Here is a 13,431-nt window from a genome sequence, read left to right on the forward strand (position 1 = left end):
ATATATGTGTGTATACATAGTTCTATTTTTTACAAAATATTTAAAATTATGTAATAAATATTTTTTTAATTATATAAATTATATTTTTATAACTATTTTTAGATACGCACAAACAGTCTAACCGTCTAACTACAAGTTTCAATTCATGTTTTGTTTTTAGCTAGTAAGAAAATATTTTAGTAATGCATTTGAAAGTATGTTGATTAATCTCTTTTATCTCAAAAGAACAAGGAACATTTTATTATTTTTTCATAGTATGACCCCTTTCACTAATTTCTGTATTCTCTTGGCGGCTCAGCTAAGAGGCTTTCATGGTCTTTGGGTTCTTATTAAAGTTGTTGGTGCAGAGACCAGGCCCAAGTAACCTTAGATCAAGACCTGCCATCATGAGCGTCACGGGTTTGGCTGATCATTGACTGGTATCTATAAAGAGCTGCTTGCCAGCTCTCAGCACAGTCGCCGCTTCAGCACATATTTATGTGAAATCTAACCGTCCTGAGTCCCGAGCGTCCATTCCTTCCCATCTGCCTTGGCTGCAGGCGTGTTTGCATGCGAGGCGTCTCATGTCGCAGCTCTCGTGAGACGTCGCTCTGTTCATCTGTCACAGCAGAGAATTCACAGTGTGTTTAAAGCACTGCGAACGCTGCGGGAGCAACATCAGCCTGTTTGTTTAAGTCGAGTAATTTATAGACACCATTTAAAGGATTATGAATGTGCATGATATTTATAGCAGCAAATGCTAATTAACGACAAGTCAAAGAGGGAACGATCAGTTCCGTCTCTTGTCAGCCTCCTGTGTTTATAGTGATAACAGTAAGATATAGATGACTGGAAAAGGAAAACTTGTCAAGACAGACTTTGAATATTGACATGACAAAACCTTGCCTAAAAGTAAAAAAATAAAAAAATGTTTTTACTTTTATTTTCAAGCTAGATTTTTTTTTATTCAAAAGTTTAAATGTTTGAATGCTGTGATGTGTACTTGCATTGCTATTTAAATAAATAAATTGTAGATTAAAATTAATAAGTAAATAATTAGATTAAAACAAACGAATAAATAAATGAATAAAAATATAGATTTATTTATAGATAGATAAATATTAGATTAAAAAAATAAATACATATTTTAGATTAAAATAAAACCATGAAAGTTAGATTAAAGTGAGTGAGTGATTATGATGAGTATAAAAACAATGTAACTTAATATAAACTAAATATAATTAGGCATATTTGTGATCTGCATTATTTTAGTATTATTTATATACCTTTATAGTCATTATCAATGTTTTTGAATTGGCTTTTAGTTGTATAGTTTCGGTTTTCATTTTAATTAATTAATTTATTTTTTTCAATTTAGAAATTTTCATTTCTATTTTTTTTTAACATTACTATTTAGGTTCACTGTATTTCTGTATTTTTAAAAGTAAAAAAAAAAGTTTCTAGGCGACTGCTAGAACATAGATAGTTAGTTAGTTAGTTAGTTAGTTAGTTAAACCGGTAAAAAGAGCTAATTGTTTATGTTGTGTAACTTAAGTAAACAAAAAAAAAATGAATGTGCTATTTAAAAACAACTGAGAGATAATGATATTGTATATGTAGGTTTTATGGATTAGCGAAATGAAAAATAATTTTCACTTAGATTGCTCATCAAAGAACAAAACAACACTAGCTAATTAAAGCAGAATCTGCATCAAAGCCACATATGCTAGAAAAGTCACATGACTGCAGGTGGTTCCTTGCTAATTGCTGTAATTCGTATCAGACTCCTTTTATATGAGAAAATATGAGTCATAATCATTTTTCATTTGTTCCACAGATGTCTTTATTATAACCGCACTTTCATCGAGCGAGTCTCTGCCTCGTATAATTAGTTCCTTCCTGTACGCCGCTGTACAAGTCTCATTACAGAAGAGGCAGAAGTGGCCTGATAACACTCTCCCTCTGTGTAATTAATGGTCTTCCTGCAGCCGCTGAGCTGACAATGAACCGCCCGCTTCTCAACCAGCCATCTGCTTTAACTCAATGCTGTTATGTGAGGGGAAAAAACATAAACTAATACATTTCAGCATCACTAATACTATTAATACTGTTCATTTCTGGGGTTAGTGATAAGATTTGTTCTCCAGACATGACTGATTCCTTCAATCATGTGTCTTGTTGAGGAGAGTTGTGCTGAAAAACATATCTTCTTACTCATTTTTGACTAATTTTCCAGTGCAAATATCTAAATATTCTTAAAAAACATATATATATAATATTCAAATATCTACACATTCAAATTCCAAAGTGTGTGTGTATATATTTTAAATAAATAAATAATTGTTTTTAAATAATAACATCATAATACTTCAATATTAAAAATTTATAAAATATGTATTAATCTCATTAAATGTCGTTTAAAATATTGAATAATGTAATATGCTCACTTTCACAATAAAATACGTTCTTTAAAATATGTATGATATATACACATACATACACAAATTTGCTAAATTTTCATATAATAGTCCCCCTAAAAACATATCGATTCCACAACTGCACCGCTGATTTCTTCAACTGGATGTGGATGTGTTAATGTGGGCTCTGGATTGATCCTCGTCTAATCCCGGGACGCGCTCACAGACGTGGGAAGCGCTGAGTGTATTTGGATTTAGCAAAATGATACAAGAGCAGGATTTGACTGAGGAGCCGAGCAACCCAGATTCCAGCTCAGATGCTGAGGACCTGTGGGAGACATCAGGAGATTGCCTGTTAGAGGGTGAAAATTGAGCAGGGAATGAGCCGCGCTCGCTGACTGAGACCATTAGGAGTCTTAATGGAGGAGCAGAAAACGTGTTTGGAGCCGGCAGTGGAGTCTCGCTTATCTACTGCGCATTTAACAGATACTGGCTGTAGAAGATTCTCTATAGAGAAGTTTATCTCGTCTGCCTCACTGAAGGGAAACGCTGGAAAAACCTCACGAGCAAAACCCTGCAGCACAGTAACGTGCATAAATTAAAGAAGTATTTCAGGGTATTTTCACCTTAATGTCTATAGAGAGTCGACTGCAGCAGGCAGGTGCGCCGGAGGCTTTCATGCAAGAACCTCAAGATCGTTCTTCTATTAAAGCATTTAAAAGAACTGCTTGTTTTTTGAGCTGTACAGTTGGTTATACAGACATTTTAATCATTCAGCATCATCCAGTTTCATCGTATGAACACATAGTAAAGTACCACACTGCAAAAAAATGATTTTTAAATCGACACATTAACTTGAGAAGCAAGATTACAGAAGATAAGTCTCAGAAGTGTTGTTTTCTGACAAATCTATCAGTTTATGCTTAAAACAAGAAAAAATATCTGCCAACTAAGTCAAAATAATAATAATAATAATAATAAAACTTGATTTCCACTTGTTTCTGAATTAAATGTGTCTTGATAGATAATGCATAATTTGTACTGAAAAACAAGAGCAAAAATACAGTAATATTTAAAAATATATATATTTCTATTAAGTTACATGAATCTGTTTTTTTATATTATTTAAATCTTATTACTATTTTATTTAATATAAAAATATTTTATATTACATTAATGATATTTTGACTTCAAAATGTGCGCGAGTGTTATGAAAATAATGTTGTGAAATGCAAGATATAGATATGTTTTATATTTATTTATTTATATATGATCATTTAAATATTGTTACATAAAAACTATTATGTAATAATTTAATAAATGTATACACGCACTTTAAAATTATATGTATGATAGTTATGAACTATATTTTTATATTGCAGAATTAAATGTTATTCATTAAAAATGTATAAAAATAATAATTAGTTTATTTATTTAAATTTGATTATTTAAATATTTTTTAAAAATAATATTTAATAATATATTTTATATTTAATAAAATATTTATATTTTATATTTAATAGCAAGAAATTTTAATGGTCCTTCATTTTCTGTATTTGATATATAAACTGTATTCGAGATATGTATATACAGTGGGTACGGAAAGTATTCAGACCCCCTTACATTTTTCACTTGTTTTTTTTTTGTTGTTTTTTTCTTGAAATAGGTCTGGGACAGTATTTGTGACAATCAGCCATGCACATTTTTTACAGTCCCTTTGTACTTCTGTTTAAACGCTAGAGTTGGAATAAATATTTTTTTCCCAGGGCCAGTAAAGAAACTCTCACAATATTCTCTCATTTTCTTGATGCTTTATCAGGCGTGAAGTGGAAACTCACTGATACGAGCCATGGGCATCGTTTAAAGATCCATGGGTCACGTCTTTTTATTTAGGCTGACTTTAATAGTCATTTTTCCAGGACATATGAGTGCTGTTAGTGGGTTTGGGTGTTTGTAAAACTTTTAACCCTTCATATGAGCAGTCAGAATCGAATAGAGCATTATTCTCTCTAAAAAGACACTTTGAATTGTGCTCTTTCTGATGCTCCAGGATAAATGGCATTTCATTTTCTCTCCAGGTACGACACCATCACTAACCAGTGGGAGATGGTGGCTCCTTTGCCCAAACCCGTCCATTCTGCGGCAGCGACTGTGTGTGGGGGGAAGATCTATGTGTTTGGAGGGGTGAACGAGGCCGGCCGCTCTGCTGGAGTACTTCAGTCATATGTGCCTCAAACCAACGCCTGGAGCTTTATTGAGTCGCCCATGATCGGTAAGAGCGCTCGGGACAGTTACTGAAGTGCAAACTGTGCTCCTCACCTGCTGTCTTCTGCGTATGGGAGCTTATGTGTTATATACACTACTGCCCGAAAGGTTTGGGGTCAGTATGAATTATTATTTGAAAGAAATTAATATTTTATTCAGAAAGGATGCATTAAATTGATCAAATATGCCAGTAAAGACATTGATAATGTTACAAAAGATTCCTATTTCAAATAAGTACTGTTCTTGTGAACTTTTTACTCATTGAAGAATGCTGAAAAATCACAAAAATATGAAGCAGCACAACTGTTTTCAACATTGATAATAATCAGAAATGTTTCTTGAGCAGCAAATCAGCATATTAGAATGATTTCTGAAGGATCATGTGACACTGAAGACTGGAGTAATGATGCTGAAAATTCAGCTTTGATCACAGAAATAAATTGAAATTGTAAATTGTATTCAAATAGAAAACGGTCATTTTAAATTGTAATAATATTTCACAATATTACTGTTTTTAATGTTTTTAATCAAATAAATGCAGAACAGTCTTCTTTCAAAAAACATGCCAAGCCAAACTTTTGAACGGTAGTGCATTAATTTAAATGTACAGAAATATAGTTTACAGAAAAAATATAAAAAGACCCCAACTCATCTATAAAATTAACTATTTTGGTTTATAAAATGTTCAAGCATCATGCATGAAAAATCCCAGGTCCCACATCAGATGCATTGTATTCCTAAAGTTCTATATTAGACAGTTTTGAAACTGAGAAACTATAACTTCATGGGATTTCATTAGTATTTGTCATTTTGACACGCGCCAGAGATCTTGAGCTTGTGGGTGGAGGGATGCTCAAGGGAGAAGGAACTTTTTTCCAAACTGTCTCAGTGGTGAATGCAGCGCTGAGGGACACGCAGCGGGAGCAGGACTCAGGTGTTTCATTACAGCTGGAAAAGCAAACGTTTCCCCATTAGTGCAGAAATAAGTGTGGATTTAAAAAAAGGACACACAGCTACACTCAAACTGCCCTGAAACCAGCTTCATCTGCCATCTTTAGTCAGGAAAATCAGTTATTTTGGATATCCACCTGACTGCTGCAAGCCTTTCTCAGAGACACGTTTGATGTTTAATATACGGGAACACCTTACAATAATTAGTTAACATTAAATAACAGTGAAAAATACTTCTAAAGCATTTATTAATCTTAGTAAATGTTCATTTCAACATTTACCAATACATCAAAATCAAAAGTTTTATCTGTTAATATTATTTAATGGACCTGAGCTAACATGAACTAACAATTGACAGTTGTATTAAAGATTAATAAATACTGAAACAAATGTACTGCTCATTGTTAATGTTAGTTAAAGGGTTAGTTCACCCAAAAATGAAAATTCTGTCATTAATTACTCACCCTCGTGTTTTTCCAAACCCGTAAGACCTTCGTTCATCTTCGGAACACAAATTAAGATATTTTTGATGAAATATGAGGGCTCTCTGACCCTCCCATAGACAGCAAGGTAACTACCACGTTCAAGGTCCAGAAAAGTACCAAGATGATCGACAAAGTAGTCCGTGTGACATCAGTGGTTCAACTGTAAAGTTACGAAGCTACGAGAATACTTCAGAATTTTCATTTTTGGGTGAACTAACCCTTTAATGCATTAACCAGTGTTAACTAATGCAACCTTATTGTAAAGTGTTACCATATATTTGGTTATGTGGGTCGATTTTGGACCAATTAAGATTTCACTGTCAGCCTCTTAAAATGTCTTCAATCGAGTTTGATCAAATATCATAAAAAGTATCTTAAATGGTATAACAAAATTCTTTAATTTGGGGAAGGAAAAACAGAAATTGTGATATGGCCTAATGTGATTATTAACCTTCAAAAGGCTATCTTAGAAAAAAAAAATTTTTTTTTGCAGTTGTAAGTAAAACCGGTTATTGGAGTAGATTTTACAAGAAAATACTATTTCAGTCTTTTTACTTCAAAATTGAATGTTTAATTCACTGTGTTACTTGCTGTTTCTGTGTAATTAATCCTACACCAATTTTTTTCTTCTTTTTTCTTCAATGATTGAATTAAATATGAGCACAGGGCACTGTTTTGCATTCTTCAGGCTCACCGTTTCAGAACAGTTTGCAGTCAGTTAATATCATGCATTTATGCAAAGCGATTGCTTATTGATCTTCTTTTGATGAATTATAGTTATTTTTATTGGTTGCTATTTGATCTCCCTCATGTTTTTGAAAGAGCAGCTAGAATTACTGTAAAACAAAGAGATTTCAAAATAAGAGTCCCTGTACATTTTGGTTTTGTTTATATTGAAAAGCATAGGAAAGACTAAATATTGTTTAATACATAGATGTTGCTAGTAACGGCAAAATAATCTGTTTATTGTGGTTCTTTAAACACATTTTTGTATCTGCAAACTCCAGTATAACTCAGCAAGATTTGTAAGGCTCTTGCTATATTTGTGCGGCATGCATCAGATAGTTCATGAATAATCAAGGCCTTTTTAAAGCGAATCAGTTCATAGCCATCTTGGTGAAGCCTGTAGGCGTTTATTTTCTAGTCATGCATGAACAGCTTGCATCTGTTTGAATGGGATTAGTCTGAAATCTCTAAAAGTGTATTTTTGGTCCAGCTAATGGGCGTGTGTGTTCTTTAGCAAAGCAGCTCGGCGAGTATATTGACGGCAATGGCGTTTTGCAGCAACAAATTGACCAGAAGTCGTTTGTTTTTAATGAGATTTTCCAGCGTCCTCCAGCAGTTGTCAGTGTGAACCGAGCTTCACTGTATACTGTCTCTGCTAACATTAAGTGCACGCATAATGAAAACTCAACTTTAGCTAGTAACCAGTTTGTGTTTGCATGTCTTCAAGAGTTTCTCGACTGTTATCCTCTCTGCCACCTGACAAGACCATCATTCACACTTACAGACGACTCATATTCTTTACACTTAGTGCTTTTCCTCTAGAATTCATCTTGTGGTGCATCTGGGTCCATTTTTAGATGCTAAAGTGTTTGTGTGGATTGTCAGGGTCTTAAATGATATAACAAAAGTCTTAATTATGATTTCAAGAGGTCTGAATATTGGGGAATTGCGATATGGCTTAATTGTATTATTAAATTCCAATAGGCTGTGATTTCATTAAATAAATGTGAGCATTGCATGTTCAAAGTCAAAACATGGTTCTATTGTGCGTTTCAGAGCATTTTGCAATCACTGAATATAGTTCATAATGTTTTTTGTTTAATGTTTAGAATTTTTAAGGGATTTTATATTGAATGCTTTGGAACACAGACTTATGTTTGGTATCTTTTTAGAAGAACCTTGGAAGAAGACATTTGGCAGATTATATTGCTGAAAAGAAAAAACTTAGTTTAAAAATGCACAAAAATCCTATTTTAAAATTTTATATGAAATATATATTTTCCAAAATGTTTTACTCTAAAACTGCGAGAAAATTAAATCTGAACAAGTTGTGTTCCAAATTTGAGGTTGATATCTCAAAAAATTAGCTTTTTATTTATTGATTTTTACTAAGTTTCGTACTATTCCAGTGAAGTAAAAAAAAAACTAAAAAACAAAAACATACAAAATGTCTGTCAAAATGATTGAACAGCACCGCACGGGTAAAAGCAAAGGAAAGAGTAAAAAAAAATATGTACGTATAAAATAATTTTTTTTAAATTATTTTAAACTTGCAGTTCCCCTGTTTGTTTCTGATAAGCAGTATTAAGTCCTCATTGAATATGTGCCACAGCCTGTTTAATTAAAGTGTAACAATGTGAGATAGATTATGTATTTTGAGCTTATGGGTTTGTTCTGTATGGACTAAAGTTAATAGTTTGTGCAGGTCTTAAATAAAAGTGAAGTAAAAAAAAAACTAAAAAAAAAAAACATACAAAATGTCTGTCAAAATGATTGAACAGCACCGCACGGGTAAAAGCAAAGGAAAGAGTAAAAAAAAAAAAGTACGAATAAAATTTTTTTTTTTTTAATTATTTTAAACTTGCAGTTCCCCTGTTTGTTTCTGATAAGCAGTATTAAGTCCTCATTGAATATGTGCCACAGCCTGTTTAATTAAAGTGTAACAATGTGAGATAGATTATGTATTTTGAGCTTATGGGTTTGTTCTGTATGGACTAAAGTTAATAGTTTGTGCAGGTCTTAAATAAAATCTTATATTTGATTTTACCCTGCTTTGTATCAGGTAAAAGCATACAGAGAAAATCTGTTTAACATTGTTGTTATCTGGTTCAGTTTAATATTTGATGGGGTTCATGAGAAGTTCTTTAGAAATAATGATGTCTCAGAAGTGTTGTGAAACACAAGAGCAGAATGTCTGAGCTTCTTTTGTGGATTGTAGAAAGGGCAAAATACACCATTAAAGTATTATAAAGCTGTCCATGTAACTTATGTCCTCTAAAAATATGATATGGTGTGTGTTGTGAGGAACAGATCCAAATGTAAGTTGTTATTTGAAGCATACATTTCGTTGGATTGTAATATTTCTGTTTTTTTTTTCATGAATAGGTTTACAATAGTTAACTAAAACTAAAATCCTAAAAAATATATAATTTTAGGTTAATTGAAATAAAATGAACTTTAACTGAAATAAAAAAAAAAAAATGTATCTTATTTTATATCAGGTAATTTCCAAGGTACTAAAATAACTAAAAAGCAAAACTGAAATAAAAATTAATAAAAAACTATATAGATATATTTAAAAGAAACTAAAACTAATAAAAATTACAAAATCACACCACAAAATTACTAAAACTAAAATCATAAAAAATAATCATTTTTGTGAATTGAAATAAAATAAACTTAAATAAAATTAAATGTAGAAAAAAAAACGTATTTTATTCCAGGTTATTGCCAAGGTACTAAAATAACAAACTGAAATAAAAAATGAATAAAAACTATATAGACACATTTAAAACAAACAAAAATGAATAAAAAATGACAAAAACAACAAAATTGCAAAAAAAAAAAAAAAAAACTTTAAATAAAAATTTAAATGTAAATCTAAAATTAAAAAAAGATTCATTATATTAATAAAAACTATAATAATATCATCACAATGAATACTAAATTTAGTCCATTAACACCCTTGAAAAGGTTTTTAATAGTTTGTCCAGATTTAGACTTTTCATAAAAAATTGATCTTAAACATCTTGTATAGATTTTACTTTAGTTGTTTTATCTATTATCATGTTGCAACCTTGTTTTCACTATAAATATAGCCATGGAAACAAACAAACAAGTTGTTCTTTCCTGATGATTTTCCCTATTCTTGTTTCTGTCAGCGAGTTTTTATGTAGCGCATGAGTCCTGTCGACTACTTTTATGGTGTTTCTTGTTGTTTTCTTGCTCTTTTCTGAGCTGGAGAGATGTCACTATGATCTGTGTGAAGATTCTTCATTTTAGTTCCGCAGAAGTAATAACAGCATACAGGTTCAGAACGACACGAGAGCGAGTAACTAATGATAGAGTTGTCATTTTTGTGGATTGAACTCTTCCTCCAGCCAGTTGTTGATGTTTGCATGGAACCAAACCAACTGAACGTGAATAACGTCTGACGCATCACAAACTGAAACTCCTTCAAAAGCTTCAGATAGTGTAATGAGAGTGCGGTTATGCCGTTTGTAGCAGAGAGAGTGAGATAGGAACATGATATTTGGATTATTGTGAAGGGCTTGAGCGATCTGGAAAGGTCGTCGGAGATGTCAAGTGTTGCAGGTATTCCTGCGCCGGCGGATAATGAACTCTTGAGGGTTTCAGCCGGTTACGTCATCTGAGCCTGAGCTCTTATTGATTTTGATGTTGCTATGGACCGTGAGGCGCTTATTGATTCTGATGTCGCTGTGGACATTGTGGCCCGGGGATCATATGTTTATTGCAGCCGTGTTTGTGTAAGAACAAGCAAAGGCTCAAATACAAAGCACCTCAGTCTTCATTGTCTTGTTATTTGACTTCCGACTCAATCGATAAAGCCATGGAAACGGTCAAAAGTAATGAAGGAACTAAAATGACTGTGTAGCATAATAATATGGCCGTGTAATTGCAGTGTAGGTCAGTAAAGACTAGCGGCTGAAGATGTGGAGAGGTAATGCAAAGGTTGCAGGTTCAAACCCAACAAAAACTGATCACAATATAGGTTTATTTGATTGTGTAAATTATACACTACTGTTCAAACTTTTGGGGTTAGTAAGATTTGTATATATATATATATATATATATATAAATGAATGCTTTTATTCAGCAAGGATGCATTAAATTGATCAAAAGTGAGAGTAAAGACATTTATAATGAAACAAGATGTCTATTTAAAATAAATATTGTTTTGAACTTTTTATTTATCAAATAATCCTGGAAAAAAAATCAGTTTCCTCAAAAATATTCAGCAGCACAACTGTTTTCAACATTGATAATAATCAGAAATGTTTCTCGAGCAGCAGATCAGTATATTAGAATGATTTCTGAAGATCATGTGACACTGAAGACTGGAGTAATGATGCTGAAAATACAGCTTTGATCACAGAAATAAATTACAGTTTAAAATACATTCAAATATAAAATTTTAATTGCTAATAAGTTTTCAAAATAGTACCGTTTTTACTGTATTTTTATCAAATAAATGCAGCCTTGGTGAGCAAAAGAGACTTCTTTCAATTAAATTAAAATAAATTTGAACAATGTATGCATTTATATTTGTGACCCTGGAGCACAAAAGCAGTCTTAAGTCGCTGGGGTATATTTGTAGCAATAGCCAAAAATACATTGTATGGGTCAAAATTATTGATTTTTCTCTTATGCCAAAAATCATTAGGATATTAAGTAAAGATCATGTTTCATGAAGATATTTAGTAAATTTCCTACTGTAAATATATTAAAACTTAATTTTTGATTAGTAATATGCATTGCTAAGAACTTCATTTGGACAACTTTAAAGATGATTTTCTCAATATTCTGATTTTTTTTGCACCCTCAGATTCCAGATTTTCAAATAGTTGTATCTCGGCCAAATATTGTCATATCCTAACAAACCATACATCAATGGAAAGCTTATTTGTTGTTAAATAAATAAATGTATAAATCTCAATTTCAAAAATTTGACCCTTATGACTGTTTTTTTTCGTCCAGGGTCACATTGATGAAATTTAAGTGCCTTAAAAATAGCCTGAAATACACAATGACTGATCGAATTCTCCTGTGCACTGCAAAACTGACTTCTTAAGTGTTTTAATCTTTTTTTTACTTGTTTTCCAGTTAAAGTGTCAAAAAAACATTGAAACAAGATAAATTTAGTTGAGAAGCAACATTGCAAATGATAGTACATTTTTGTAGATTGCATTGCAATATACGAGTATTTTGTCTTATTGCACTTGCAGATTTTTAAATGCTTGTTTTTTTACTTTTATACTTTAAAATGTGAAACTGCACGAATGCACTGGTGTTAAAGATGCATTCTATGAAAGCAAGTCTTAAGCATGAATGCAGTGTTAATTCTGACATAAATACATTTTTTTTAAAGATTTTTAGATATTTTAACCAGAAAATTTGACATAAATCCTTAAGTATAGTATTTCTTGCATTGTTGGTGGTGCAGTGACACATTGAGGGCTGAAGAACGATAAGATCTGCCGTGGAGAAGCTTGATTTGGTCAGTCAGCAGTAAGAGATTCGTCTCTCAGTTGCCAGTCAGCGATCTGCCTAATGTTCCCGTTTGCATTTATTTATCTCTGTCCGTCTTATCGGCAGGGAACGGTATTGTCAGCGCCGCCGTCTGTGAATGACAACACCTTCCTCCCGCAGTGTTTGACAGACCAGAAACGCAGTGGGACAGGCTCACGCTGTACTGTATTGTGTTTAACATGTAAATAAAGCGGCCGTGGAGAAGAGCCGCCCGTGGCCATGGAACGCATCAGGGAGATGAAGGTCTTTGGTGTTATAGCCACATTTATGGAAGTGTGAAACTTTGTTTAACTAAAAGCACTGCCGCTGTTTGTGTGCAATATTCCTTTAAGAGCCCCATTTAGTAGTTGTGCCACATGACTGAGGATGGCAGATTGACACTTCAGCGCCCAGCAGGAGACGGCAGACACGCGCTGTGATAGGGGGCGCTGAAAATCTTCCCCAAACATGTGCGGTCAGGCAGAGAACTGAAGCCAAACGGAGATTCCCTCAAGAAACACCAAAAAGAAAGTTCATAAAACAACTCTAGAGAGGCAGAAGGTGAATCTCTGGGTCACATTTCACCCTGTTAACTGCTATATGAATTTATTTGAGTTTTTAATTGTTTTTTTTTAATCTAAGGGAAGAGTCAAAACTATTTTCAGTGGTTATTGACATACAGACCACAAATGCTGTCGACTGAGTCACACTAAACCCAGGACATTCCTTTAAATAATACAGAAATTATTTAACCCTTGTGCAACCTTTTGGACATTTTTGTCCTTTTCAGTTTAGTTTTTTTGATCATTTTGCCTGTGTTATTGCCAACTGCATAAATTTTGGCACAGGTGTGTATTTTTATTGGAATTTTACTATTTCACTTACATTTCCTTTAATAAATCTGTTTTGCACTAGGTACAAAAAATTGTTCCTCTCAGGACCTTAAGGACAAAAATGTCCCCATTGAAACCCATTAAAACTGCTATTTTTAATCGCAGTGCCATTTAACTGTAAAATTATGCAATTTTTGTTAATAGGCTTTCATTCTGTTGGCAAGGCTTTAAAATTTTATTTTTTAC

General features: G+C 32.6%; 1 protein-coding gene across 1 annotated transcript in view; it reads left to right on the forward strand.

Annotated features, from left to right (window-relative positions):
- The window catches only part of LOC107733414 (kelch-like protein 29), a 148,695-nt gene that overhangs the window by 123,354 nt on the left and 11,910 nt on the right, over nucleotides 1-13,431 (forward strand). The window contains exon 13 of the mRNA XM_016545019.1: nucleotides 4,475-4,668. Coding sequence (XP_016400505.1) covers nucleotides 4,475-4,668 — 194 coding nt within the window. The remainder of the gene's footprint in view (nucleotides 1-4,474; nucleotides 4,669-13,431) is intronic.

This window comes from Sinocyclocheilus rhinocerous, unplaced genomic scaffold (genome assembly GCF_001515625.1).
Source record: "Sinocyclocheilus rhinocerous isolate Xijiao unplaced genomic scaffold, SAMN03320098_v1.1 scaffold853, whole genome shotgun sequence".
NCBI classification, from domain to species: domain Eukaryota; kingdom Metazoa; phylum Chordata; class Actinopteri; order Cypriniformes; family Cyprinidae; genus Sinocyclocheilus; species Sinocyclocheilus rhinocerous.